Source organism: Sorghum bicolor, chromosome 4, assembly GCF_000003195.3.
Source record: "Sorghum bicolor cultivar BTx623 chromosome 4, Sorghum_bicolor_NCBIv3, whole genome shotgun sequence".
Taxonomy (NCBI): Eukaryota; Viridiplantae; Streptophyta; class Magnoliopsida; order Poales; family Poaceae; genus Sorghum; species Sorghum bicolor.
In genome coordinates, this window is record NC_012873.2 from 59204488 (window position 1) to 59230720 (window position 26233).

The following is a 26233-nucleotide window of genomic DNA, read 5'->3' on the forward strand; positions in this document are numbered from 1 at the left end:
TGCATTATCCTTCCTAACGGCGCGCCATCTAGAGGAAAAAAATTTTACGGCACGTTTGGTCGAAGGTATTTGAAAAGAGGAAACATTAAAAAATGATTTATTGCGATGGTACAATATTTTTATCTGACATGAATAGTATTTTTCAGCTTGGCTTTTCAACCAAGCGGACAAAAAGAAAATGAAGGATTGGAGTTAAATAATATTTGGTTGAGGTAATTAAAAGGAGGGAATGGAAGATTAGAGTGAAATAAAAAATTAAAAACCATGTGTTTGTTTTGTAGGAGTGGGAGTTTTGGTGAAAAGAACTAGAGTTTAGAGAGTACCACTAATAGAAGAGAGGTAGGAGTTGTCTCTTTAACAAAAGATAAGTGCATCATCACTATCATCATGTTATATGATTTCACATTCAAAAATCTACCTACCAAAGCGGTGATATAAACTTCCTACTCCCCTTTTTCTTTGTCTCCACGAAATTTTCATCTTAATTCCCTCTATCAACTTCCATCATTAATTTTCATGTTGCCTTCCATGTAATTGCCAAACACAAAGTCACGTTAAGACTGCTATATTCACTTATTATCGAGGGTATGTTTTCTTGATGTCCTAACAACACAATTATTAGAATTGGTCGAGCTAATGGTTTGACTAAAAAAACTAGAGCCAGAGTGTTTGCCGGTTCGAGCTAGACGCGACTAAACTGGTTCAAGAAACCACTCCAAGCCGGTACAAATACCATTGTCAACATGAGGTGGGAATAAGTAAAACCTCTATGCGTAAAGAGAAAAAATATGATAAAATAGGAGCAAAACAAGTTGTGGGAGGGTTCTAATACGCATTTCTCATCATTGTCATGTAATTGTTTTTGTTAGGAATGAAATAGTAATATTATTAAACAATTTTAAATTAGAAGTTTAACTAATTAGACCAATCAAACTTTAATTTGAAGGCTTGGTCGATCCAATATCATGTCCAATCCTATAACTATACCTACCAGCCAAGATGTTCATTATCAGATATTATTATTTTCGGTCAATTTGCTTGATGTCCTGTTAGACAACTTGCCCATAATACGCACCCTATGCCACAAAAAGAATATCATTATGTTTGATTTCTTGAGAGGGGAGAACGATAGATAAAAAGAGATAGAGAGCGTATGTGATATCACTTAATCTTGAGTTGATACTCATAAAGTGTTTTTGTTCCTGAGATGATCCATCACTTTTCTCACTCCTCATGTTTTAGGTTTATACAATAAAATAAGAATTCCTTCGTTATCTTATTATTGCAAAGTAATAAGTATTATATATATGTAAAAAGAATAAAATCATACCGTCAAATTTGACTAGTGGAGATGCACCACCTTATTTAAGATGTGATTGTTCCTCGAATCAAATATGTTACTACTAAATAACATGAACAATTAGTTGTTTTTAAGGTTGTCTCGTAGTAACACAAGATTTCCTAATCCTTTTGCATAGAAAAAAAATGTTTTGAGTTACAACTTACAAATCAACACAATAAATCTTACGATGGTGCAAAGGTTATCCTACAACATTAAATTTTACTCCATTCGTTTCAAATTATAAGTCTATTTAACTTTGTTCTAAATAAAGATATTTAGTTTTGAATAATTTTTTAACGAATATATTAGCATTTATAATATCAAATAAATGCACTATTAAAATCAAAATATATTCATAGTGTATCTAATGAATCTTGTTTGATGTCATAGATGTTTATGTATTTTTTCTATAAACCTAGTTAAACAAAGTATAATTTGATGCAAAACTAAAATGAGTTACAATCTGGAACTGATGGGGTACCTTATTAGAGCTAAGGATGACAACGGGTCAGGTTTGGATCTAGTGGAGTCTCCGTGCACCCAAAACCGAAACCCGAAGTCGAAATCCGAATCCAAAACCGAAACCGATTCGGGTGGAAATTCAGTACCAAAACCAAACCCGAACGGATACCCGGAACCCGAATAGTTATCCGAAACCCGCGGATATATAGACACATATTCACATGTATAAACAAGATGCAACATATAATAAATATTTTCATGAGTTAACTTTGAATAAATTTAATAATCTAAGTAAATAAATTAATATTATTATCATATTATAAAATATAAATTTTAATTCCAAATGATTTATTTCGGATATCCATTGGGTGGAAAACCAAACCCGAAACCAAACCCGAAAACCGTGGACGAAAATCTACCACCAAAACCAAAACCGCTGGACCCGAAACCCGTTGATATCCGAACCAAAACCGACCCGCTACCATCCTTAATTAGAGCACCCTCAACAATATGAGATATTTATTAGCTTTAAGACAACTTTTTCTGATGGTGTTAACTTTTAGCACATAGCTCATAATATAAATAGTCCCCATAACAACCTCATATAATTTTGGAATGTATGCACGAGACTAGTTGTGGAATAATGGTCCAAGTTATACTGATTATTGTCATTGTCTTTTAAGACATTTGACTATTGTGCATAAAAATCAAATAATTCTTGGAGATTCCTAGAATTATATGATTCCCATGCAAAGTAGCCAAATGATTTAAGTATGATGTCAAGTGCATGTATGTCTGCATAGTTTGGACGACTCTGCCACACTAGATTTTGATCGAGAGATAATTTTCTCTATCTTTTATCAAAATATGAAATAATATTCTTAAAAGCATCACCATTAGAGGTGTCCTTAGATGGTTGTTTTTAGCAACAACATATTTGTCCCAACTCTGACTCTCCTTTCAAGATCATAAAAAGTTTTATATGACCATACACGAGACAACACCTATCAAACACAATGGAGTTAGCATTGATTTTCTTTTTCTCCTTCTCGAGAGAAACCATCTCTATTTTTAATCTCTTATATAGGGCTTTCCCTAAGCTTAATAAAATGTACCTAGGGAGACACGTACGTCTAATTCAGGTAAAGAGCGATAAACCAATCGGCTTGCAAAATCCATAGTTTTAACTTTTATGTGAGCTAATATATCTTGGATTGCAAATCGGTACAACAAAGGTGAACTAAGTATAGCTTAATTAGGTGGGTTCCTTATGGTAGAACCTGCCTATCCAAGTTCGTATTTTCTTAAATTTATTCTAGAATTTACTAGTGATATTCTTTCAGCGATAGACGAGTACCCATTGATAACGACACGCTTGTGATGACTTTATCAATCTCAAGATTTAGCATTTCAGATGTGCTATAACAAAATTTCACCACCTAGTCTAAGTGCTTGCATTCTTAGGAGTGAATTTGTGTGCATTTATGAGTTTCTGTGCATTGTTCATACTAAATAGATAAACTAAATAGGCATGGTAGAAAATAGATAAACTATATAGATATCGTAAACTAGCTTTGGAGCACACAAAAATGAAAAAAAAAAAGTGGAATGGTAGGGAACTAAATAGGCAATATCAAGCCTGAACACCAAGTTTTAGTAACAAGTTGTGGTTGACAACGTCTGCTCGGGAGCCAATAGACTGGATGGTCCTATGTTAACCAAAAGTTCCATATGTTAGCTTATTAACTCATTCATCTATGAGTATTTGTCATTGATAGAAAACTCGTTGATATATACCAGGGCTAATGTATTGATTCTTGATGGCCCATTCATTTCGCGGGGATGCAAATTTCTTAAATGGGACACTTGAATTTCTCAACATAGAAATTTAGGAGTTGATGAGTGTATAATAGTTTCATTATAACAATAAAATATAAATAGATAAACTAATTCATACCTTCAAGCTCTACTATTGCTTTCTTGATCACTAGTTTGAACTTGCTTGTGGAATTGCGGTTGTACAATGCAAAGTCGTCAGAGATGGAGAATAAACGTTCCAACAATATGCCTATGGAATTGAACTTGCATTAGATTGGAAGAACACAACGATGCGAGAGGCAGAGGAGGGAGGTGAGGGTATGACAAATGGACATCTGTGGTTCTTCTCTAGTGTAATTTAATGAACTAAATAGACAATTTATTATCATATATTTTTATTTGGTTTATTTAGTTATACTAAGAAAGAATTGCAGGTACCCGTTTGGAACACCCTCCCCATCCTTAGGTGAGGGGACTCATATCTACGGGCGTGTGTTGCTAACATTAGACTAAGGCTCGGTCCAATTTCCATGCATGAGATCATATGGTTCTCTCTTCTTATCCCCCGTTTGCTAGCAACGCTGTGCGCGGATGCATGCATGCAAGCAAATCACAACCTCGCATGGAGGGCTCACTTATGCCAATTGTTAAAAGATTGGGAGATAGTATTGAGAGTTATTGGAGATGATTTTTTTAATCTTGCCAAAAATTATGGGTACTCTTGGACAGTAGCAATGTACGACGTAGATACATGCATCCATGGCAAGCAAATCATGGGTTCGAGGGCGATAGAAGTAGCGGGTACAACACACATTGAACAAATTCGTGTGTTGCCAACTCACATGTGATCAATAAATATATTGGCGAGTTTATATGCAGAATCCAACGAGTTTGTTCTGTGTTTTATTAAAACGACCACTGTCGAGAGCGTTTTCCTTCCTCACTCTTGACTCTATGGTGAGATGTCACTTGGCCCATTATCAGCCTAAAAGATATTGCTGAGATTGGTTGAAGCTACACTGCTGCTCTGCCTTGGTCTAGCCATGCTCGTCTGGGTTCAAGATGACTTGACTTGTATCCGGTAGTTCGAGAAAGGGGATTTAGAGATTCTTAAAAGAATGTTTTGGCTTCTATATATTTTGCTTGAACATAGAAGAAGATTGTTAATACGTGCTGAAAGGAGGGTATATTTTTTTCCAATTGTTTCAATTTCCCTACCATGGATAGCCAATATTTTAGAAAAGATAGAGAAAGTATATATAACTTAGTCACAATATTCGTCTAAATAAAAGTTATGTACTCCCTCTGTCCTAAAACATATGTTGTTTTTGCTTCGTGATAAATAACTTCAACTAAATATGTATTAAAAAAATATTAATATTAATATTACATATTAGTATGATCGGAAAGATCTTTATATCTAGCTTTTTAGTAATTTTATTTAGAGATACAGATATTGCACGTATTTTTTATAAATCAAGTCAAACTTGTGGCATGGAAAACGACAGATAACTTGGAACATAGGGAGTATCTAGAAAAGCTTAAGTAACTTAATATAATTTAAGACGAAGTGAGTTTCTGTTTTCTTAAGGCGCATACAATGGAGGCATACATAACCATTAGCCTCAGACTTAATCACTTAAAGCAGATTCCATGTTGACAAAAAAATAGAGCTCCCACTCTCTCTCTCAGGCCACAACATCAGCTTGTCTTATTGTCCTACTCCTCTTGAGAAAAAGGAGTGTGCATGTAGTATCTTTTCTTCTTTCTCACTATAGTTACTATCCACTGATCACAACACATTCTCGAGCATTCTCTTCTATTGTTTATGTAGGGATTTTAGTTCTTCTACAATCTAATGCAATGTCTATGCTAGAGGAAATGACATGACACTTTGATGCTAAGGTGAAATATAGGGCAGTACGCCATCCTAACATGTTGGAGAAGTCCTTAGCACATCATCCTGGTACGTTGGGGAAGCCCTTAGCGGTTTAGGGCGTTGGCATCTAGAGTTGCTGTTTGATTAGTTCTTCAAAGTCACTTTTCTGCAGAGGATTTCAATCCATTTTGAAGGATGGTCGATGGACGTCCGCAAATGCAAAAGTATCCGATCGCCAATTTGTAGCCCAAATCCCAAAACACACGGCCTCCGGGCTATCCCGCCGCATTACCACACCATCCGCCTCTTGGAGCCCACTTCGTTTACAAGCTCATCGGCTGGGGAGCCAGATCTAAAATCCACAGCCGCAGGCAGCACCCGACGGCCGACGTGCCCGAACAAACGAAGCGCCCCACACCGGCACCGCACCGCACCGGTGAGTCGCTGGTCCCATCACTTGAAAAGCAGTCAGGCAACGACTACCCTTGTGCCCGACTGCCCGTCTCGCACGAGTCCCCCTCCAATTTCTCCGCAGTCCGCACCCGCAACTCCCCAATTCCCAGCTCACCACCCCCGAGATCTCCCCGACCGTTCTCTAGATCCCTGCGGCCATGTCGTCGGCGGCAGCCATGGAGGCAATCGACGAGCTCGTCCAGCTCTCCGAGTCCATGAGGCAGGCCGCCTCGCTCCTTGCGGACGATGACCCCTCCGACGAGACCGCCTCGCGCCGCCCCTCCACCTTTCTCAACGCCGTCGCGCTCGGCAACGTCGTAAGTGCCTGCCGCGCGAGCTCGAACCCGCAACGTCGTCGTAAGTGCCTTCCGATCTGACTCAATCCGTTCTGCCCCCTTTCCGTGCAGGGAGCTGGCAAGTCGGCTGTGCTGAACAGCCTCATCGGCCACCCTGTGCTGGTGAGTGCGTCACGCTTAGCTCCTTCTCTTCTGCTGTGAGCATTCGCTTACGTGATACTCCGGTGGTGGTTGCTGTGGTGTTGCAGCCCACGGGGGAGAACGGCGCGACGCGGGCGCCGATAGTGGTCGACCTGGCGAGGGATCCGGGGCTCAGCACCAAGTCCATCGTCCTACAGATCGACAGCAAGTCCCAGCAGGTGTCGGCAAGTGAGTGAGATCACCTCGCATAGTTAGATCTGGCAATGGGCGCGGTTGGTCGTTTTACTGAGTTTGGTGGCCGGTTTTTTGGTTTGCGGTGTGGCCTGCAGGTGCACTCCGTCATTCACTGCAGGATAGGCTTAGCAAAGGGGCATCCAGTGGATCTGGGAGAAGCCGAAGCGATGAGATTTACCTTAAGTTGCGGACAAGTACAGGTTTGTTGTTGGATTGTACTTTTCTCTTGTAATCGGGCAATGCTGCTGATTCGGTAACAAGCTGGATAATTGGGCATGCTTTAGGGGCAATGCTGCTAAGGACCCCGAACGTTTTCATACTTATATCTTCTAGTTGTAGAACATTGACGTCTTCTACCTTCTGTGTTTCATTTAATGCTGAAATGATATGATGATATGGTTTTGAAGGAGATGCTATCAGTGAGTGTTTTGTGATATGCTATTTTTATTGAAGGATAGTGCATTGGTCTACTGAAATGTAATAACCCTACACTGAATGAGCTCAGCTCAGTATCTGATAATTACAATACATGGTGTGCGTTAGATGCTTCTGTGTACTTTGTTCTGTTTTTTCTGGGCTCTTGCAAATAATTTCACATTGTGTTATCTTTGTTGTCTGCTTGTCCAGCTCCTCCGCTGAAATTGATTGATTTACCTGGCATAGACCAACGGGTTATGGACGATTCAACGGTGAGTACTTTTTGCAATGCTTTTGTCATAGTCATCAACTACTCAGGAAGGTTTGGGACTTGCTAGAATAACTGATGGTATACTTATTCACTATTATAACTGGAATATTATTGAATGGAATAGAGGAATAACTTGGGAGGGGGGGGGGGGGTCATCCTTTGAAATTATAGAGACTATTATGTAAGCATAGCAAAACCAAGGGTTTTTTTTTCCCAAGAAACCTTGGTCTTGCTTTAACCCATGTATTTAGCCGCTGGGAGAGTCTTGACCAGTAGGTTAAAACCCATCCTATGCATCAAAATGGCCACCGCCCATTTATGTAATTCATACAATTTTTTAGTGCTGGCCGGCTGGCCCCTGCTCAACTCATAGTCGGTTGATTGAGTGTCCACAAAAGCAGTAATATTTGTTTTTCCACTTATGAGTCTTTTGTTGTTTGCCCTTCAAGGAAACACATGCTCGCGCTTGGGCCCACTACACTCAACAAGACTTACATTTGTTGTGTCTTCTCAGTTATGTTTTATAATGTTAATACTTTTCTCATTTCAGATCAGTGAATATGCTGGGCACAATGATGCATTATTGATTGTTGTGATACCAGCAATGCAAGCGGCCGATGTTGCATCTTCTCGAGCTCTTAGACTAGCAAAGGACATCGATCCAGATGGTCTGCCACTCTAATTTGGTCATGTCCTCCACAATAGCATGCCACACCCTCAATACCAATTGATATTTCCTCTTGTTTAACTGTTGCAGGAACTAGAACAATAGGTGTCTTAAGCAAAATCGATCAAGCAGCTGCAGATGCAAAAACAGTTTCTTGTGTTCAGGCCATTTTGTCCAACAAGGGTGCCCCACGAGCAGCAGCTGATATTGAGTGGGTTGCTCTAATTGGGCAGTCTGTCTCAATTGCATCTGCTCAATCAGGATCAGTTGGGTCAGATAATTCACTGGAAACAGCTTGGCGAGCTGAGGCTGAGACCCTGAAATCCATCCTAACTGGTGCACCTCAGAGTAAGCTCGGAAGAATTGCTCTCGTGGATACCATTGCTAAGCAGATACGTAAACGGATGAAAGTTCGTCTGCCAAATTTGTTGACCGGGTATGCATGCTATGCTGATCATCCTGTGCTTTTTACTTTTAAAGGCATCATAACTCTGTGCGGCCCAAGAACAACCAAAAGGAAATCAAGAAAAAAGTTAATTGGTTCAGGACATTCAAGTCAATTACTGACCATGGTTGCCAAACCATTGATATATAGATGTGATCATGTAAACAAATGTGAAACCGAAAGCACGTCCTCTTCTATGATGTCTACCAGCTACAAGTCCCCATGATGGTCTCTGAAATATAAAGAATTCCAGATATCCTTTATTTATTTATAGAAAGGAGAATGATCTATACCACTTATTTTATCGGCACTCGATAATGTTGATGTAGATTAAACATGTGTGGTTTATATTTGCTCCATGGCGTTGGCACTTTTGCTAGTTTTAGATGAATATCTAACTGCATTTAGGTTAGATTCTCTAGGCGTTTTCTTCTGCCAGTCAACACAAAGCTTTTGAGGGTTGAATTAATTCTCATCTGATGGGACATCTTGCAATTGTATGATTGCAAATGTTCTTCTCTGTACTGACCTTCTGGTTAAATCCAAATAAAATCTACATGCATCACCTTAGTGATGCTGCCACTACTTTTGCATCTGTAATTATGGTACCATCATTCAAATGCTAAGAGTAACGCCATGTGTAATTATCGACAGCTTCTACTTGGCTACTAAAATGTCAATTTGATGATTGTCCCTGAAAGCACCTTCCAATTTGGCAATTTCTATTAGTCACTGAGCCAATGAACTGTGCAACTTTTACAAATCACCTATTATATCTACCAGTTGAGTTTGCTCATAATGCTTAAATTGCATTCATCCATTTCAGACTTCAAGGTAAATCCCAGATAGTGCAGGATGAACTTGCAAGGCTAGGAGAACAGATGGTACAAAGCGCTGAAGGAACCAGAGCAGTTGCTCTGGAGCTATGTCGAGAATTTGAAGATAAATTTCTTGCTCATATTACTTCTGGTGAGGTTAGTGATGAGCCCTGTTAGTGGCTTTCTCGTTACATCTAAGATGTTGTCAAATGAAATAACTGACAGGGTTAGCCTAGTGTTAGCCTAAGTTATCTTTACTTTGCTGTAATTTACTTTGCTGTAATTGTTAATTACCTAATAGGTTCCTTGGCAGCCAAGTTGAATATGGTGCCTTGGCAACCAAGTCGCTGGTGGACAGCATCTGTAGTTTGTTAGAAGCTGTCAGGGTATGTTGGGGTGCTGTCTGCCCTCTAGGCTATATATGCAGCAGCCCCCTCACCCTTGTATCTGTGTAGTTCTGGTTTTGCAATTCAATACAATCCAAGCGGCCTCTCTTGGCCAAGCTGCCCTCTGGCAGTTCAATCCTATGTTTGCAATCCAGTTCTTGCCAACAATTGGTATCAAGAGCGAGGTTTAGAGATCCTAGGGGCCATGTCTACCTCAAGCCAGAGAGCCAGAATTGCCGAAGCTGCAGCCGCCGCCGCCGCGGGCGCCTACGCAGAGAGTGGCGCCGTGGTGAACCCGGGGGGTGATCGCGCCAGGCGCTTGGCAGCGGCAGAGGCCGCAGCCGCGCAGGCAGCACAGGCGGCGCGAGAGGCAGCAGCAGCAGCTCAGGAGGCGGCCGCCACGGCCGCGGCTCTCCGCGCGGAGGTGGACCGGGAGACGCGCGTGTATGGGCGGAGGAGCCCTGATCCGCGCCGCGGGAACCCGTCGCGGAGCCCTGAGCGGCATCGCCGGGCTCAATCTCCGTCGCCCGCTCGCCGTCGAGGACGCGGAGGCCGTCGCGGATCTCCGGTGGTCCAGACGGTGTACAAGGACGGCGGCGCGGGGACTCCATGGCCGATGCTGACGAAGTCGAACTACCATGAGTGGAGCACGCTCATGCGACTCAAGATGCAGGCCCGCCAGCTCTGGGACGCCGTCGAGTATGGCGATCTCCCGTACCACGACGATCGGCGCGCGCTGGAGGCCATCATCGCGGGAGTTCCGCAGGAGATGCAGGTGTCGCTCGCGGACAAGCTCACCGCCAAGGACGCCTGGGACTCCATCGCCGCAGCGCGCATCGGCGTCGACCGCGTCCGCCGCGCCACGCTACAACGACTTCGCAAGGAGTGGGAGAACCTCTCCTTCCACCCAGGGGAGCACATCGAGGACTTCGCTCTCCGCCTCGCCACGCTGAAGCAGCAGACGATCCTCCACGGCGAGAGGAACATGGACGAGGAGCGAGCGGTGGAGAAGCTTCTTCGTGCTACGCCCAGGAAGTACGCGCAGCTCAAGATCGCCATCGAGACCCTGCTCGACTTCCAGGACCTCACCATCGAGGAAGTCATCGGGAGGTTGAAGACGGTGGACGACCTTGACGACGATCCTGTGCACGAGCCCGCGTCCGTCGGCGGCAAGCTTATGCTCACAGAGGAGCAGTGGCTGGCGCGCCAGAAGAAGAAGAAGGACGCGGGTGGCGCGGGCTCCTCCAGCGGCGAAGCACGTCGACGGCCGCGTGGCGGAAGGAAGCAGAAGGGCAAGACCGCCAAGGGAGGAGAACGTGATGGTGGTGGGCAAGGTGCGAAGGCAGGAGGCGCCGGCGGCGACCACAAGGCCAACCGCGACGACCTCTGCCTCAACTGCCGTCGCCCTGGTCACTGGGCAAAGGACTGCCCCGAGCCTCGGCGCGAGCGTGGCGGAGCAGCCCACGTCGCGCAGGCCGATGACGGCGACGCGGCCCTCTTCCTCGCCCACGGCTTCATCGAGCTGGACGCGGACCGCGGTTTCTGCTCCAAGGCCGACGTCGACATCAACGAGCCCAGAGCACGCGCGTTCCTCAACAACGGCGGCGAAGATATGCTCAACGGCTGGTACCTCGACAGCGGCGCCACCCACCACATGACCGGACGTCGCGAGCTGTTCTCCGACCTCGACACATCGGTGCGCGGGACGGTGCGGTTCGTCGACGCGTCAAGGGTGGAGATTCAAGGCGTCGGCTCCATCGTGTTCCAGGCGAAGAATGGTGAGCATCGCGTGCTGCAGGGCGTCTACTTCATCCCGGCGCTGCGCAACTCCATCATGAGCCTGGGCCAGCTGGATGAAGGAGGGTCCAAGGTGGAGATCAACCATGGCGTGCTGCGCATCTGGGATCCACGCGGGCGTCTCCTGGTCAAGGTGAACCGCGGACCCAGCCGCCTTTACGTTCTCCACCTCGACGCCGCGCTGCCGGTCTGCCTCGCCGCAAGGAAGGACGACACCGACTGGCTTTGGCACGAGCGGTTCAGCCACCTCAACTTCGAGGCGCTGCACCAGCTCGGCCAGCACTCCATGGCGCGTGGGCTCCCTCTCATCAAGCATGCAGAGCAGGTCTGCGACACGTGCCTCGTCACCAAGCAGCGCCGGCGGCCGTTCCCACAGAAGGCCCAGTACCGCGCCGAGGACCCGCTGGAGCTCGTCCACGCCGATCTGTGCGGCCCGGTGACGCCAGCAACTCCTGGCGGGCGCCGGTACTTCCTCCTGATGGTTGATGACGCTTCGCGATTCATGTGGGTCGCCCTTCTCTCCACCAAGGATGCTGCAGCAGATGCGGTGAAGAAGATCAAGGCGGAAGCAGAGAAGGAGAGCGGACACGCGCTGAAGGTTCTGCGCACCGACAACGGCGGGGAGTTCACCGTCGCCGAGTTCGCGGGTTACTGCGCCGGCGAGGGTGTTCGACGCCACTTCAGCGCACCTCACTCGCCGCAGCAGAACGGAGTGGTTGAGCGCCGCAATCAGACTGTGGTTGCCACCGCCCGTGCGCTGCTGAAGCAGAGGAGGTTGCCGGCCAAGTACTGGGGAGAAGCGGTCGTGACGGCGGTACATCTGCTCAACCGATCGCCGACCAAGAGCTTGCTGGGCAAGACCCCGTACGAGGCCTGGTACGGGCGCGCGCCGTCGGTCAGCCACCTCAAGGTCTTCGGCTGCGTCGCCTACGTCAAGGACCTGGGCCAGCTGCGCAAGCTCGACGACCGCGGGAGGCCGGGCGTCTTCATCGGCTACGCGGAAGGGGCAAAGGCTTACCGGATCCTTGATCCGGCCACACAGCGGGTCAAGGTAAGCCGTGACGTGGTCTTTGATGAAGGTCGCGGCTGGGATTGGTCCACTCCGGGCGCAGGATGCTCAGCAGCGGCAGGGAGCGAGTTCACCGTCGAGCTCTGGACGCCGGGAGATCAAGGAGGGGCTCCTGAAGATTCCTCGTCGGCAAGTCAAGCTCCGGGGGAGTCCGAGCAGAGAGAGCCAACTCCAATTGGGCCCTCTGCTCGGACACCGTCGCCATCACCAACGGCGCCACCACGCCCTGCTTCCCCTGCGCCACCATCGTCGGGCTCTGCTTCGTCTTCAACACCGGCGGCTTCACCAGGTCCAGCTGAGGACGGTGGCCGCATGGAGTTCGCCACTCCGCTTGAAGAAGATGAGGACCGCCTCGACGCCTTCCACGACGATGATGAGCCACTGCGATACCGCATGGTGGGCAACATCTTGGGCGACACGCCTACACCAGAGCCTCCCCCGCGCCTCTTCGCCGAGCTCCACCTGACGCACGCCGGAGAACCGGCCAGCTACGCCGAGGCCAAGGAAGACCCTGCCTGGCGAGCGGCAATGGAGCAGGAGCTTGCGTCGGTGGAACAGAACTCCACCTGGGAGCTGGTCAATCTTCCTGCCGGTCATCGTCCCATTTCTCTGAAGTGGGTGTTCAAGCTCAAGAAGAACGAACTGGGCGCGGTGATCAGGCACAAGGCCAGGCTTGTGGCGCGCGGCTTCGTCCAGCAAGAAGGGATCGACTTCGACGATGCGTTTGCTCCAGTGGCACGCATGGAGTCTGTTCGGGTCCTCCTCGCGCTGGCGGCTCAAGAAGGGTGGCGTGTCCACCACATGGACATCAAGTCCGCCTTCCTCAATGGCGACCTCAAGGAGGAGGTGTATGTGAAGCAGCCGCCAGGCTACACCGTCGCCGGAGAAGAAGGGAAGGTCTACAGGCTGCACAAGGCTCTCTACGGCCTGCGGCAAGCTCCGCGCGCGTGGAACGCAAAGCTGGACGGCACCTTGAAGGCCATGGGCTTCCAGCAGAGCGCCCACGAAGCGGCGATGTACAGGCGGGGCAGTGGGCGCACTGTCCTGCTTGTCGGCATCTATGTCGACGATTTGATCATCACCGGCGCCGAAGAAGGTGAAGTAGAGGCGTTCAAGGCTCAGATGAAGAAGACCTTCGACATGAGCGACCTCGGCGCACTCAGCTTCTACCTCGGCGTCGAGGTGCACCAGGACGCCACCGGGATCACTCTGAGGCAAACTCACTATGCCAAGAGGATTCTTGAGTTGGGGGGCATGGATGGCTGCAATCCTGTCAACACTCCGATGGAGGAGCGCCTTCGACTGAGCAAGAACAGCACAGCTGCTCAGGTCGACCCCACTCACTACCGGCGCCTCATTGGAAGCCTGCGCTACCTGGTGCACACTCGTCCTGATCTGGCCTACGCCGTCGGCTATGTGAGTCGGTTCATGGAGCGACCAACAGTTGAGCATCAAGGGGCAGTCAAGCGAATCCTGCGCTACCTCGCTGGTACACTTGATTTCGGCCTCCACTACACCAAGGCTCCAGGCGGCACTCGCTTCATCGGCTACACCGACAGTGATCTTGCCGGCGACGTTGATACGAGCAAGAGTACGAGTGGATCACTCTTCTTCCTCGGCAGTTGCCTGGTCAGCTGGCATTCCATCAAGCAGAAGGTGGTGGCCCTTTCAAGCTGTGAAGCTGAATACATTGCTGCTTCCACTGCTGCTACTCAAGCACTGTGGCTGTCACGGCTGCTGGCTGAGCTCCTTGGCAGAGGTGTCGAGGTGGTGGAACTGAAGATGGACAGCAAATCAGCACTTGCTCTGGCCAAGAATCCAGTCTTCCATGAGAAGAGCAAGCACATCAGGATCAAGTATCATTTTCTTAGAAGCTGCCTGGAAGATGGAACCATCAAAGCTGAGCATGTGTCTACTACTGATCAGCTCGCTGACATTCTGACCAAGTCTCTGGGCAAGGCTAAATTCCAGGAGATGAGGGGAAGAATTGGCTTGAGGCAGATCATCCCCAAGGCACACAAGGCTAAGGGGGAGAATTGACAGGGTTAGCCTAGTGTTAGCCTAAGTTATCTTTACTTTGCTGTAATTTACTTTGCTGTAATTGTTAATTACCTAATAGGTTCCTTGGCAGCCAAGTTGAATATGGTGCCTTGGCAACCAAGTCGCTGGTGGACAGCATCTGTAGTTTGTTAGAAGCTGTCAGGGTATGTTGGGGTGCTGTCTGCCCTCTAGGCTATATATGCAGCAGCCCCCTCACCCTTGTATCTGTGTAGTTCTGGTTTTGCAATTCAATACAATCCAAGCGGCCTCTCTTGGCCAAGCTGCCCTCTGGCAGTTCAATCCTATGTTTGCAATCCAGTTCTTGCCAACAATAACTGATCATTATATTGTTGCACTGTTTCCACTCAAAGGGTTCCGGTTGGAAAATAGTTGCAAGTTTTGAGGGAAAGTTTCCAGATAGGATCAAACAACTTCCATTGGACAGGCATTTTGATTTGAACAACGTGAAGAGGGTAAAATCAGAAGCTGTTCTATATTTAATTATAGATTGTGCAATTATTTTGGCCTATGGTGAATGGAACTCTCTTCTTATTCTAGATTGTGTTGGAAGCGGATGGCTATCAACCTTATTTGATATCTCCAGAGAAGGGTTTACGATCCTTAATAAAAGGAGTTCTGGAAATGGCCAAGGAGCCATCACGACTCTGTGTTGAAGAGGTATGTTTCAATTGATAGAATTCATACATACAGTTAAATCTACCTGCTTGTCTAGATCTGATTTTTCTCTGTATTTGGGTGAAGATAAACTTAAGACTGATATATTTTGTATTTTTAAACTATTGCGCTTCCGCAAATACTTAATTGATTTTGTAGCTTCTGATATGCTACTAATTATTGTGTCTATCAACACACTAGGTACACCGAGTTTTGTTAGACATAGTAAACGCTGCTGCAAATGCTACACCAGGACTAGGAAGATACCCTCCATTCAAGCGGGAGGTATGACTTTACTCTTTTGCTGTAACCAGTTTTGCCTCCTTTTTTCTAGTTGTATTTATGATTCATGTTACGCCTAATTTCTGAACATTACATTCCTTTGTTAAGGTCATTACAATTGCATCTAATGCATTAGATGCTTTCAAAAGTGATGCAAAAAAGATGGTGGTTGCACTTGTTGATATGGAGCGAGCTTTTGTTCCTCCACAACACTTCATCCGATTAGTACAGAGAAGGTCAATACTCTTTGAACAAATATCTTCCTATTTTATTAAATATGCTGTAGTGCAAGTTTAAGCGAATATTCTGATCTACCTTATTTATGTCATTATGAGGTTCCATTTCTGTTTTCTCATTTAATTAATGTCTGCTCACTTAGTTCAAATGGATAAATGATTTTTTAACTGGGGCCTTTACATAATTTATATGATCACGTGAATGCATCATTCAGTGTACATTTGACTTGCTATGGTTTTGCAGAATGGAAAGACAGCGTCGTGAGGATGAGTTGAGAAATAACAGATCATCTAAGAAAGGACATGATGCAGAACAATCCAAGATGAACCGGGTTTGACTTCTGCCTGTGTTTCTCAGGATGTACAAATCTGTGTAGTTAAGAGCTGTACTAAATAAGTGACTGCTAGACTCAGTATTAGTTTTTTTTGGTGGCTATTAACATTTTTTTTCATTCATTAGGCTTCAAGCCCTCAAACTGGTTCGGATGAAGCTGGTGGTAACCTGAAATCAATGAAGGATAAATCCAATCAGCAAGAAAAGGATACAAAAGAGGGACCAAATTTGCAGGTTGCTGGGCCTGGCGGCGAAATAACTGCAGGTATATGTGCTATAGGGTGCATAGCAATTTGGCAGTGCATTTTTTCTGTGTAACTGTACCAGAACACTTCAGGTTTTCTAAAATTTTGTTGCGATGCCAATTTTGGTTTATTAGAATGAATGAAACATTTTTTTATAAGAATTTAGCATATTTGGTTAATTGTTTACTTATTCAGAACTCTTATGTAACATTTTACTACTTGCATACAATGCATGCATTCAGATTTATGTGTAGTGTGTTACTAGCCATATTATTTATTTATATATTTTCCAACTGTGTGGAGCCAGTGTCATACTTCAACTAATTACATATTTTTTTCTTTTTCCACCAGGTTACCTTTTGAAGAAAAGTGCAAAAAATAATGACTGGAGCAAAAGATGGTTTGTTCTAAACGAGAAGAGTGGGAAGGTTAATAAATCTCCTTTATGATTTCCTGCAACCATGATTATTCTGAATGCTCACATTTGATATTTTTTCATGATATTTTTTGGCTGATCTTTATTATCTTTTTATTTGAGATGGCTTACATGATTTACTATAATCCTTTCCTCTGTCCAGCTTGGATACACTAAGAAGCAAGAGGAGAGACATTTTCGAGGCGTCATTGTCCTGGAGGTGTGCTTAGATGTCAATCTTACTTATATTCTGAATAATGCAATCGCTGTTTGATAGATGCCCCTCTGGAGATTAACATTTTTCCCAATTTAAACCTTTCACCATCATTTTGTACCAAATATATTTTCTGAAATAGTTTCGTGACAGAGGAAAATAGTTTCTACAACCAGTCTTAATATGCTGTGTATATTATATTATTATCAGCAAAAATTAAATGTTTATTGCAGTTACATATAACTTTGAAAGGAGGTAGTATACTTGCAGCTACATATTAAACAGTGTCTTCCCATTGTGGAAAGTTGGAATTCATATCTGAACTGAGTGACAACATGTACGCGGCTATGTGAAACATGATAATCTGTTTTTTATAGAATTATCTGCTGTGTTATTTAGGAATGTAACCTGGAAGAGATAGAGGAGGAAGAGGTCTCTAAGAATTCTAAGGATTCAAAGAAGGCAAATGGACAAGAGAAAGGGCCAAGTCTTGTTTTTAAGATTACTAACAGGGTTGCCTACAAAAGTGTCTTAAAAGGTTTGTTCCTGTATACATTTTTCTGTGTGTGGGTGTGGATGGGGGGGGGGGGGGGGGGGGGGGGCTGGTGGTTTCAGTTTTTTTTGGTCTGTAAATGCTTATTTCATGTTTGCAGCTCACAGTGCCGTTATATTGAAGGCTGAGAGTATGGCTGACAAGATTGAATGGATCAAGAAGATAAAAGGTGTTATTCAAAGCAGAGGGGGCTCTGTTAAGGGTCCAACTGAGGATGGTTCTATGCGACAAAGCCGTTCAGATGGATCCCTTGTAAGCTCTGGCCATGACTTATCACTTCTCTCTCTCTCTCTCTCTCTCTCTCTCTCTCTCTCTCTGCGAACCTTTTAGCCTTAGCAGAATCATCACCTTGGCCAATGCAAAGGTCGTTCCTTTCATCTAGCCTGTGTGGATTGTTGTGAGTGCAGTTGAACCTGCCAGCTTGTGACTTCCACAGCAAACATGTCAGGTTGGACTGACTAAAGTAGGTTGGCTAAAAAATTTTTTGTGGACACATGCACAAAGGGGAGGTGTGGCCAAGGGAGTCTACGCCATTTTGCAAGGCACCTACTAACTGGGCAATTCTCATTTCTTTCTATCTGCTAAAGGATATCTATTGTTTTTCTACCTTACCTAAATGCTAAAACTATAGCCTTGCTATGTTTGTCATTTAAATGTATCCAACACAAGATCACTTATTTTACTGCTCATCCTACGACTCTTTTCTGTTTAAGGATACAATGGCCCGGAGGCCTGCTGATCCTGAAGAAGAACTTCGATGGATGTCTCAAGAAGTTCGTGGTTACGTTGAAGCTGTTTTGAACAGTTTGGCCGCAAATGTTCCAAAGGTTTATACTCATAGCTTCAGTCGATTCTCTCAACCTTGTGATTCATGGAATAATGTGCATTGATTTTTGCATGACCAGGCTATTGTACTTTGCCAAGTGGAGAAATCAAAAGAAGATATGCTTAACCAACTGTACAGCTCAGTAAGGTTGGTTGTTATTCTTCAAAAAATATTAGGGATAGTTATTCTTCTTGAATGAGCTCCCACTCCTTTTCCCTTCGGTTCAAAGTATAAGACACATTTGAGATGGGCACAAAGATTAATAAGGCCTTGGAACCAAGAGAAAGAAAAGAGATGATGACCATGCCGCCCCTATTTATCTTAGAAACATGAGAGCGAACAGTTAGGGCCTGTTCGGTTAGCCATTCCTGGCCTGGAACAGCCCGGAACATTTCCAGCCCAGTATAAAATATCGAATGATTCTAGGCCCGGAACAGTTCCAGGCCATTCCAGCCCAGAAACGAACGGGCCCTTAGTGAGGTATTAACCATTTTTTCCCCTTGAACACGTGAGAGAGTTGCACATCATTTCATTAAGAGAGGAAAAAAAAGAATAGTACAAAGGAGGGAGAAGAATCCCCTGCCCCAAGGGAGCACTAGACCAGAGCAATTAGCCTTCCACAAACAACATGACCTGTGACTATGAGACACAAGGCCAAAGAAACTAGTCTAGTACAGGCAAAACGACAAAGAGCACCAACAAAAACTTAGGAGAATCAACCCACAACAAGCGAGGTATTAACCATGAATGCAGGTGAGGGAATATACTATAAGAGGGCAAAATCTGAAAACAATCAATACATTTACATGAATGCGTTATATTTTCAGAGCTTTTTTTTTTTACAAAACTATATGCCATATAAAAAGAAAAGGAGGTGCCATCTAGATGGAACTGCTTTTTTTTTTTTTTGCTTCCTGGCTATGTGAAGGTTTACTTATTATCCTTTTAGTTAGGTGCTTTGCACATTACACTCTATAAGAAATGAGGAAACTGATAGAATTATTGCCTTTATCCATGCTTGAGTTCTGCAAACTGATACTCCCTCCATTTCAAATTATAAGTCGCTTTGACTGTTTTGGTACATTGATTTGCTATGCATCTAGAGATATAATATATGTCTAGATACATAGCAAATTCTATGTACCAAAAAAGTCAAAACGACTTATAATTTGGAACAGAGGGAGTATGTGCTTAATTGCTTCTCACACTTATGTCTTTAGTATTCTTGCACTTATAACTTGTTTGCACCACTCAGGTGCAGGCATAGCATATTACTAGTATTTCTCATCTTGCTTTATCATTTGTTTACCAGTTCCTTTTACTCACAATGTACCCTTGTTTGCTTAAGACTTGTGGTGCAAATTGAAATTCAACTTTTAACTGCTTAACTACATATTTTGAACTACATCTGCTAAGTTCAACGTCAATCTTGTTCCATAAACCCATAATCCCTCTGGATCTGTTTGTAGATGGGGTGTTCGCTCTTTTGAATATTTGCAAACTTTGTTCTGGCAGAAGTCTATTAAAATTGCAGCCTTCTTTTACTTATGCACTTCGTGCTCCTGTATGGTGGCTGTTGAAAGGTGTTAACTAGTATTTTAGAGTACTTAGAAGAAAATGTTTTGTTCCACTGTCATTGCATTTTCTTTTAATAGTTCATTGCTGAGTCAGTTACATTTTCTCACTTCTAGTGCACAAAGCAACGCAAAGATCGAAGAACTACTCCAAGAGGACCACAATGCTAAACGTAGGCGGGAAAAATACCAAAAACAATCATCCCTCTTGTCAAAGCTCACTCGCCAGCTCAGCATCCATGACAATAGAGCAGCTTCATATGCGAACGATAGTTCTGGAGCTGGTAAGTTCTATACTTCAAACAAGAACCTTTTTCATTGTAGTCCAGAAATTGATATAGTATAATGAGCTAGTAACAATTTAGTATAATGCTTAATTCATAGTCTGCGTGCAATTTCATTGCTTGGTGTAAACATGTGGACCAGTTTGTTGTACTTTCCATTTATTGTAGTTATTTTTTTCTTTTGGGTAGCAAATTGTGGAACTTAACCTTGTGGACATAAATTTACTTGCAGAGAGTAGCCCACGGTCCCCTGGCAACTCTGGTGAGGACTGGAAGTCTGCCTTTGACTCAGCAGCAAATGGCTCTGTTGACCGGTCCAGTTCACAGCATGAGACAAGGTCAAGAAGTGCTGACAGTCGAGGCCGGCGCCACGAAAATGGGGATGCAAACTCTGGCAGCCGACGCACACCTAACCGATTGCCACCAGCACCACCAAGTGGGGGGAGATACTAAGTACATTGATTGATCATTGCCTGTGACCAATCAGCATCATATGCCCTTGTCAGGCTCTCATCTGCTACTGATACTGGCGGAAGAACACATCTGGGACCAAAGGACAGAGAGCTTACTAGAAGATTTGGATGGACGGTGTGTATCAAGAGAACCAAAGTTGTTTATAGAAAATTAGAAATATATAGGTCATTGATGATTGTCATTTCCCGATCGTTTTGGAGGTATTGATCTTTTGGATCCTCATCCTGTGGGATTTTGTTCGGATCAGTTGGTTTTGGTTTTGTACGATTCTGCTGTAAGTCTTCCCATCAAACTGGCAAATGTATTCTTTACACCCAATGTTTCATTTTTCTTCCCATTCTTTTAGACTAAACCACATGTTCATTCGTGATGCTATACCGCTGTATGATTATATATACTGTTCAATTCATTGTTGGGCTGGAATACAAACATGCTTGTTGATAACTTGATACGGCCCTCGTGTTCTTATTGGGCTCTGGTGCATGTGAGCTGTGACATAATTTTCCTAATTTGTTCCATGTATATTTTGTGTAGCACCGACTGCGATTCTTCGGGCGCAAGACGGCAAGAGCTGGTGTTCACGCTTCACTGTTTCCTAGTTTCTGACTAAAGAAACTATATGATTAAAAGCTGTACCTAAGGCAGGCCAGGATTTGTTATTCGATGTTGCTGCTCTAAAAAAAAGATAGCAATCATGTGAAAGCAGCATTATTTTCCGCTCTTTTGAGGTCTGACCATGTGTTTGTGCCTTTGTTTCATGTTCTGCAGCTGATCTAGTGACCTTATGGTGCCAGATTGGCATTGAAAACTCGAGAGCGCCAGGTTAGCGAAGATAACGTGCTCTTTGTTAAGCTGGACTGCACGAGCACGAATGAAGAATCACCGACGGAAAGGTACGTACAAACAAGAATGGCCAATAAGTTAACAATGTCATTTTTTTTCCTCATATGTACTGGTAGTGAATTTACATTTGCACATGTCGATGCCTCCAACCCTTTTTCTTTTTCTTTCTTGTATACAATAACCTCGATCTGTGTAAAATGAAATTCAAAGCCCAAAAAAGAATGAACCAAAGAATGGGGAAAATTGTACAGCCCCCCGCTCTACATCCTATCTATTTACACCTCAGCCGCAGTGGACGTCACGGGCACCGGCGCCGGCGACCCGTGTTCCCGCTCCTGCCGCGCCATCCGGTGCAGCTTGGCGAACATGCCGACCATCGGGGCCGTGTTGTACGTGCAGGCCTCCGTCTGCATGTAGTTCTCCCGGTTGTCCCTGAACCTGTCCTGCCGGTCCGGCCCGCCGACGATCGCGCCGACGAGCACGTTCGGGTTGGAGCTCCGCCTGCCGAACCAGTGGTCAAACCCCTGCGTGCAGCCGATGAACTCCTTGCTGTGCTTGTACGGCACGATGGACGCGGCGCGGTGGTGCACCCGGTTGGGGTACTTGGAGCCGTAGCCGACGAGGTAGCTGACGCCCCTGGGGTTGGTGCCCAGCACGTAGTCCACCTGCGCCCTGGCGAGCGCGAACACCTCCTCGGCCGCCACGGTCTCGCCGCCCGCGCACGACACGGTCGGGGCGCCGGCCTCGGCCAGGTAGTCTGAGTAGACGGAGAGCAGGAACGCGGCGCTGGTCACGTACTGCATGTTGTTCCACTGCCGGATGTAGAGCATCCCGCCGGGGCTGCGCTCCACGTTGGCGTCCGCGCCGCCTTCCGTGTTCCGGCCCAGGCACGCGCACACGTAGCGCTCCGCCTTCGCCCTGTACCGCTCCAGCGTGCTCCGGTGGCGCGTCGCGTGCTCCCCTCTCAGCAGCAACTGAAACAAGTACGTAACGGGTGCATGCACGTGTCAGTCTCGCTTATTGCTACTCTTTTGTCTGTCGCTTTGTGTGCTGACATTATTACGTGACGTAGTACACTGTCTATCACTTACCCTTGCTGCTATGATCTGGACGCCGGCGTACTTGACGTCCCAGCTGAACTCGTTGATGGCCCAGCCGGTGCCGCCGAAGCTGTCGGCGTTGTCGACGACGTAGTCGAGGTAGTCAGCTCTGCCGGTGGCGCGGTGGAGCCACAGGGCGGCCCACAGGAGCTCGTCCTTGTACCCGCTCACCGACGCGTAGTAGCTCTTCACCTCCGCGATGCTGCTGTCGTATTTGCCCCTGTACTTGTCGGCGAACTCGAACAGCTGCAAAGATACAAAACAAAAATGATTTAGGTAACGTGCAGATTATTCAATCAATCAATACTGGTCTCATAATTGGCATGGGAAAAAGCACGTATTGGTAGCAGGTGCTAACACGTACACTACTGGTTCCGTTGTTATTAAAAATAAACAAACGAAAAGGAAACCAAAAAAAGGACTGGCTGAATTAGCAAGCACATGATGACGTTTACATTTCTTAGTTTCTAAGCAGATTATGCGATTGAACTGGCGACCTAATCATGGAGGAAACCGCGAGGCTTTCCACAATTCCACGTCCACCAGATGGTAGCTAGCTCCCCTTTTCTCCATTCTTTTTCGCGTTAGGTTGCGCGCCGGCTCCCCTGGCCCCACATGGCATCCCCTACGAACCGACAGAAACCTCTCATCTGAAAAACGTCGTGTTCACAACTTGTGGCATGTGCCTGCCGCGGAGGAGCTAGAGGACTGACACACACACAAAACACAAGGAAGAACACACCTCCAAACGCCCCTGCCAAGAGGCTGTCCATTGTCCGGCACATCTTGACTACTGTACAGGCTACAGCAGCCTGCAGGTGCTCGCAACAGTCCAAAGTTGGGTACGCGTACCGGACGCGTTCTACCGCTAGTCCACCACATTTCCACAGCCCATGTTTTCTTTTCCCCCACGAATGAATCATAGCAAAAACCACCACTGTATTTAATTACCTGCTGGGCGTGGTGCAGGAGAAGGTGCGCGTAGTGCGGGTTGGAGTCGCGGAAGACGATGGACGCGGCGGCCATGGCCGCCGCGGTCTCGCCGGCGACGTCGGAGCCTGGGTGGTCCCGGTCCACCTTGTACGCCTGCCGCGACGTCGTCATGTCCTCCGGCCGCTGCCAGCAGTAGTGGTCCGTGTCGCCGTCGCCCACCTGCGCGCACGAAATTGTCAACACTTGCTGGTTTCGGATCCATCGAGCAGCTAGCTAGCTTTGGAACCCATCCCATCCCATGCCATTGCCATGCCATGCCATGTGGAACTCCATAACTTATTGCTACTGCTTCGTACGTTCAATGGGCGGGCCACCTAACCTGGTTGTTGTTATTCACCAGAAACAGATATCTTTTCTGTGTGCTATGTACTTAATTAATCATACCAGAGTATAATACAAATTGCGGTTTGGAATGTTTGTTAGGAAAAAGTGTAGCGAATGAAGAAACCAGTCACTAAACTACAAGCGATAATTGAAAATTTGAATTGGTCTCTAGCTAGCTACCTTAGCTAGCTTTCATCACGTTGCGTTTCATGTTGTGTGTAACAGCTAGCTTTCGCACGCGAGGCCAAGTCACAGCGAACTGGTCTCGCCGTCTCGGCACGGCATGGTCAGGCAGGTGAGATGACGACGGCTCGAGAGAGATCGACGCGGTTGGGTTGTGTAACTACTGTAGCTGTAGTCGAGTCTTACCTCAGCCCACAGCTCATCGGGCCTGGTGTGCGCCTTGATGAAGTAGTCGGTGCCCCACTTGACGGCCTCGAGCGCGTGGCCGAGCTCTCCGGCGTCCGCGACGTCGCCGCCGTACTCGATCAGGCTCCACGACAGCATCGTCACGGTGAACGCCATGGGCAGGCCGAACTTGACATGGTCGCCGGCGTCGTAGTATCCCCCCACCAAGTCCACCTGAGCCGGTGCCGCGATCATCATCATCATCATCACCGAGGAAAAAGACAGCCATGTTAGTTGACGGACCCCAGCAGCTGAGATCGAAACATCTCGAGTCTCGATCCCGTGCCGTCCCCGCCGTGCCGCCACGCCCGCTCCGCCCGGTGACCACGCGTAGCCCGATCGGCGTGTGAACGCGCGCACGCACACACACACTCGTCGCAAATCCCCATCGGGTTCGAGCGCGTGCACCGGCGCGCGGCGAGACGTGGACGACAGCGGCGGACGGGACGGTGGTGTCATTATTGACGTGACCGTAACGTACCCCTTGCTCGAGGCCGTCGGTGAGGCCGGAGTGGTGGCGCCAGGCGACGCGCTGGCTGTGCGGGAGGCGGCCCGAGCGCTGCGCCTCGAAGTAGAGCAGGCTCTTCTGCAGCGCGTCCTCGTAGCTGTGCGCCTTCCCCTCGGCTCCACCCAGAACCGCGGCAGCAGCAAGCAGCAGCAAGAGCGGCAGCGCGACCCCGAGGCGGTGACACGACGTCGCGGTCGCGGCGGCGCTACTCATTGCACGAGGGGAGTCCCCGCGCGGCGCCTTGGCATGTGCGCGCCGCGGCTGCTGCCTCCGCGCCGCTGCGCCCTCTCGCATGTGCGGCGGTGGATGGCCGGCGCGCGGCCGCTCCGTGCCCCTGCCTCCGCCTGCCTGCCTGCCTGCTGTGGGCTGTCGGCTGTCTTCCTCCCTGCCGCGCTCCGCGCGCGCGTCTGTGTGTGCGTGATCGGAGGACTGACTGGCCTGGCCTCGCGCTCCGTCTCCCGACCTTCCTCTGTTACCAGCGGCGCGCGCGCGCGGCTTATATCCTGGCTGCCGCGAACCCGCCCGACACAAGCGCACAGCGTGTTGAATTGGTTCAGCCCCCCCGGGGAGGATGGAATAGAATACTCGGCAGCGGAGGGGTTCTGGGCTGGGGCCGGGCGGGCGCGCGAGGAGGAGACGAGGCCAGGAAAAATATAAGCGGGCGATTCGAGCGTCGCGTTCCGGCGGTGCCGTGGCGTCAGCGTGGGTTTGGAGGGCGAGGACCGGGCTTGTTCGGGTTTGGTTGGTGAGGTAATGGATGGGTTGGGGTGGATTTGGCCTTGGCGACGCGCGCAAGCAAGCACAAGGCGGGGCAGATTTTGACCCGGCGGACGGCCGGCCGGAGCGAGGGGTGTGGGTTTGGATTGGGCGGAGCGAGTGCATCGGTTGGGGCCGGGCACGTAAGTACTGCTGGACTGGCCACCTGCACAGCTGCACAGCTGCACAGACACAGACGACGCAAAGGTGAGGCACGCGTACGACCGCGACAAATGGAAGCTAGCCCAGTCATCGGCGGCAGCTTGCATGACTTCACGTGGCCCTCTCTGCTGCTCGGGTCGGTGACCCGTTTCACTGCCCCAGTAAGCGTGCCGTTGATGAGCGATCACCGGAAATGCATGCGCTCCGATTTTACCGGGTCATTGCATTGCATCACCCAGTTCTGTTACACACATGTTTTTCCCGGTTCTGGTGAAGTGGTGATGATTAGTTCAAAAGCTGCGCCTTCTTTCTCCATGTGGAGGTTGCAGGGGGGGAATGTACACTGCCGCATGATAGTATATAGTATGTCTAGCAGTAGAGTACCACTAGTACATACTATACAGTAGCTGTAGCCTGTAGGTTGGGCTCTGCCGTTTAGCTATTGGGACCTTTGTGTCTTCTGAGATGATCCCGGCACATTTTGTCGGTAAC

General features: G+C 47.2%; 2 protein-coding genes across 2 annotated transcripts; one reads left to right on the forward strand and one right to left on the reverse strand.

Moving 5' to 3' along the window:
- LOC8068607 (dynamin-2A) lies at positions 5885–21091 on the forward strand. The gene is made up of 22 exons (XM_002452539.2): positions 5885–6271; positions 6362–6412; positions 6499–6619; positions 6721–6825; positions 7253–7314; positions 7864–7981; positions 8071–8416; positions 9252–9399; positions 14907–15008; positions 15094–15213; positions 15412–15495; positions 15601–15728; positions 15973–16060; positions 16189–16327; positions 16659–16735; positions 16886–16942; positions 17336–17474; positions 17590–17741; positions 18203–18316; positions 18395–18462; positions 20007–20173; positions 20406–21091. The coding sequence occupies exons 1-22, from the start codon at positions 6113–6115 to the stop codon at positions 20624–20626; spliced, it is 2766 nt and encodes a 921-aa protein (XP_002452584.1). The 5' UTR covers positions 5885–6112; the 3' UTR covers positions 20627–21091.
- Positions 21558–25720, reverse strand: LOC8075740 (endoglucanase 7). The gene is made up of 5 exons (XM_002454270.2): positions 24797–25720; positions 24277–24489; positions 23542–23742; positions 22582–22836; positions 21558–22464 (listed from the first exon to the last, which is right to left on the reverse strand). Exons 1-5 carry the CDS (start codon positions 25703–25705, stop codon positions 21766–21768), a joined length of 2277 nt encoding a protein of 758 aa, XP_002454315.2. The 5' UTR covers positions 25706–25720; the 3' UTR covers positions 21558–21765.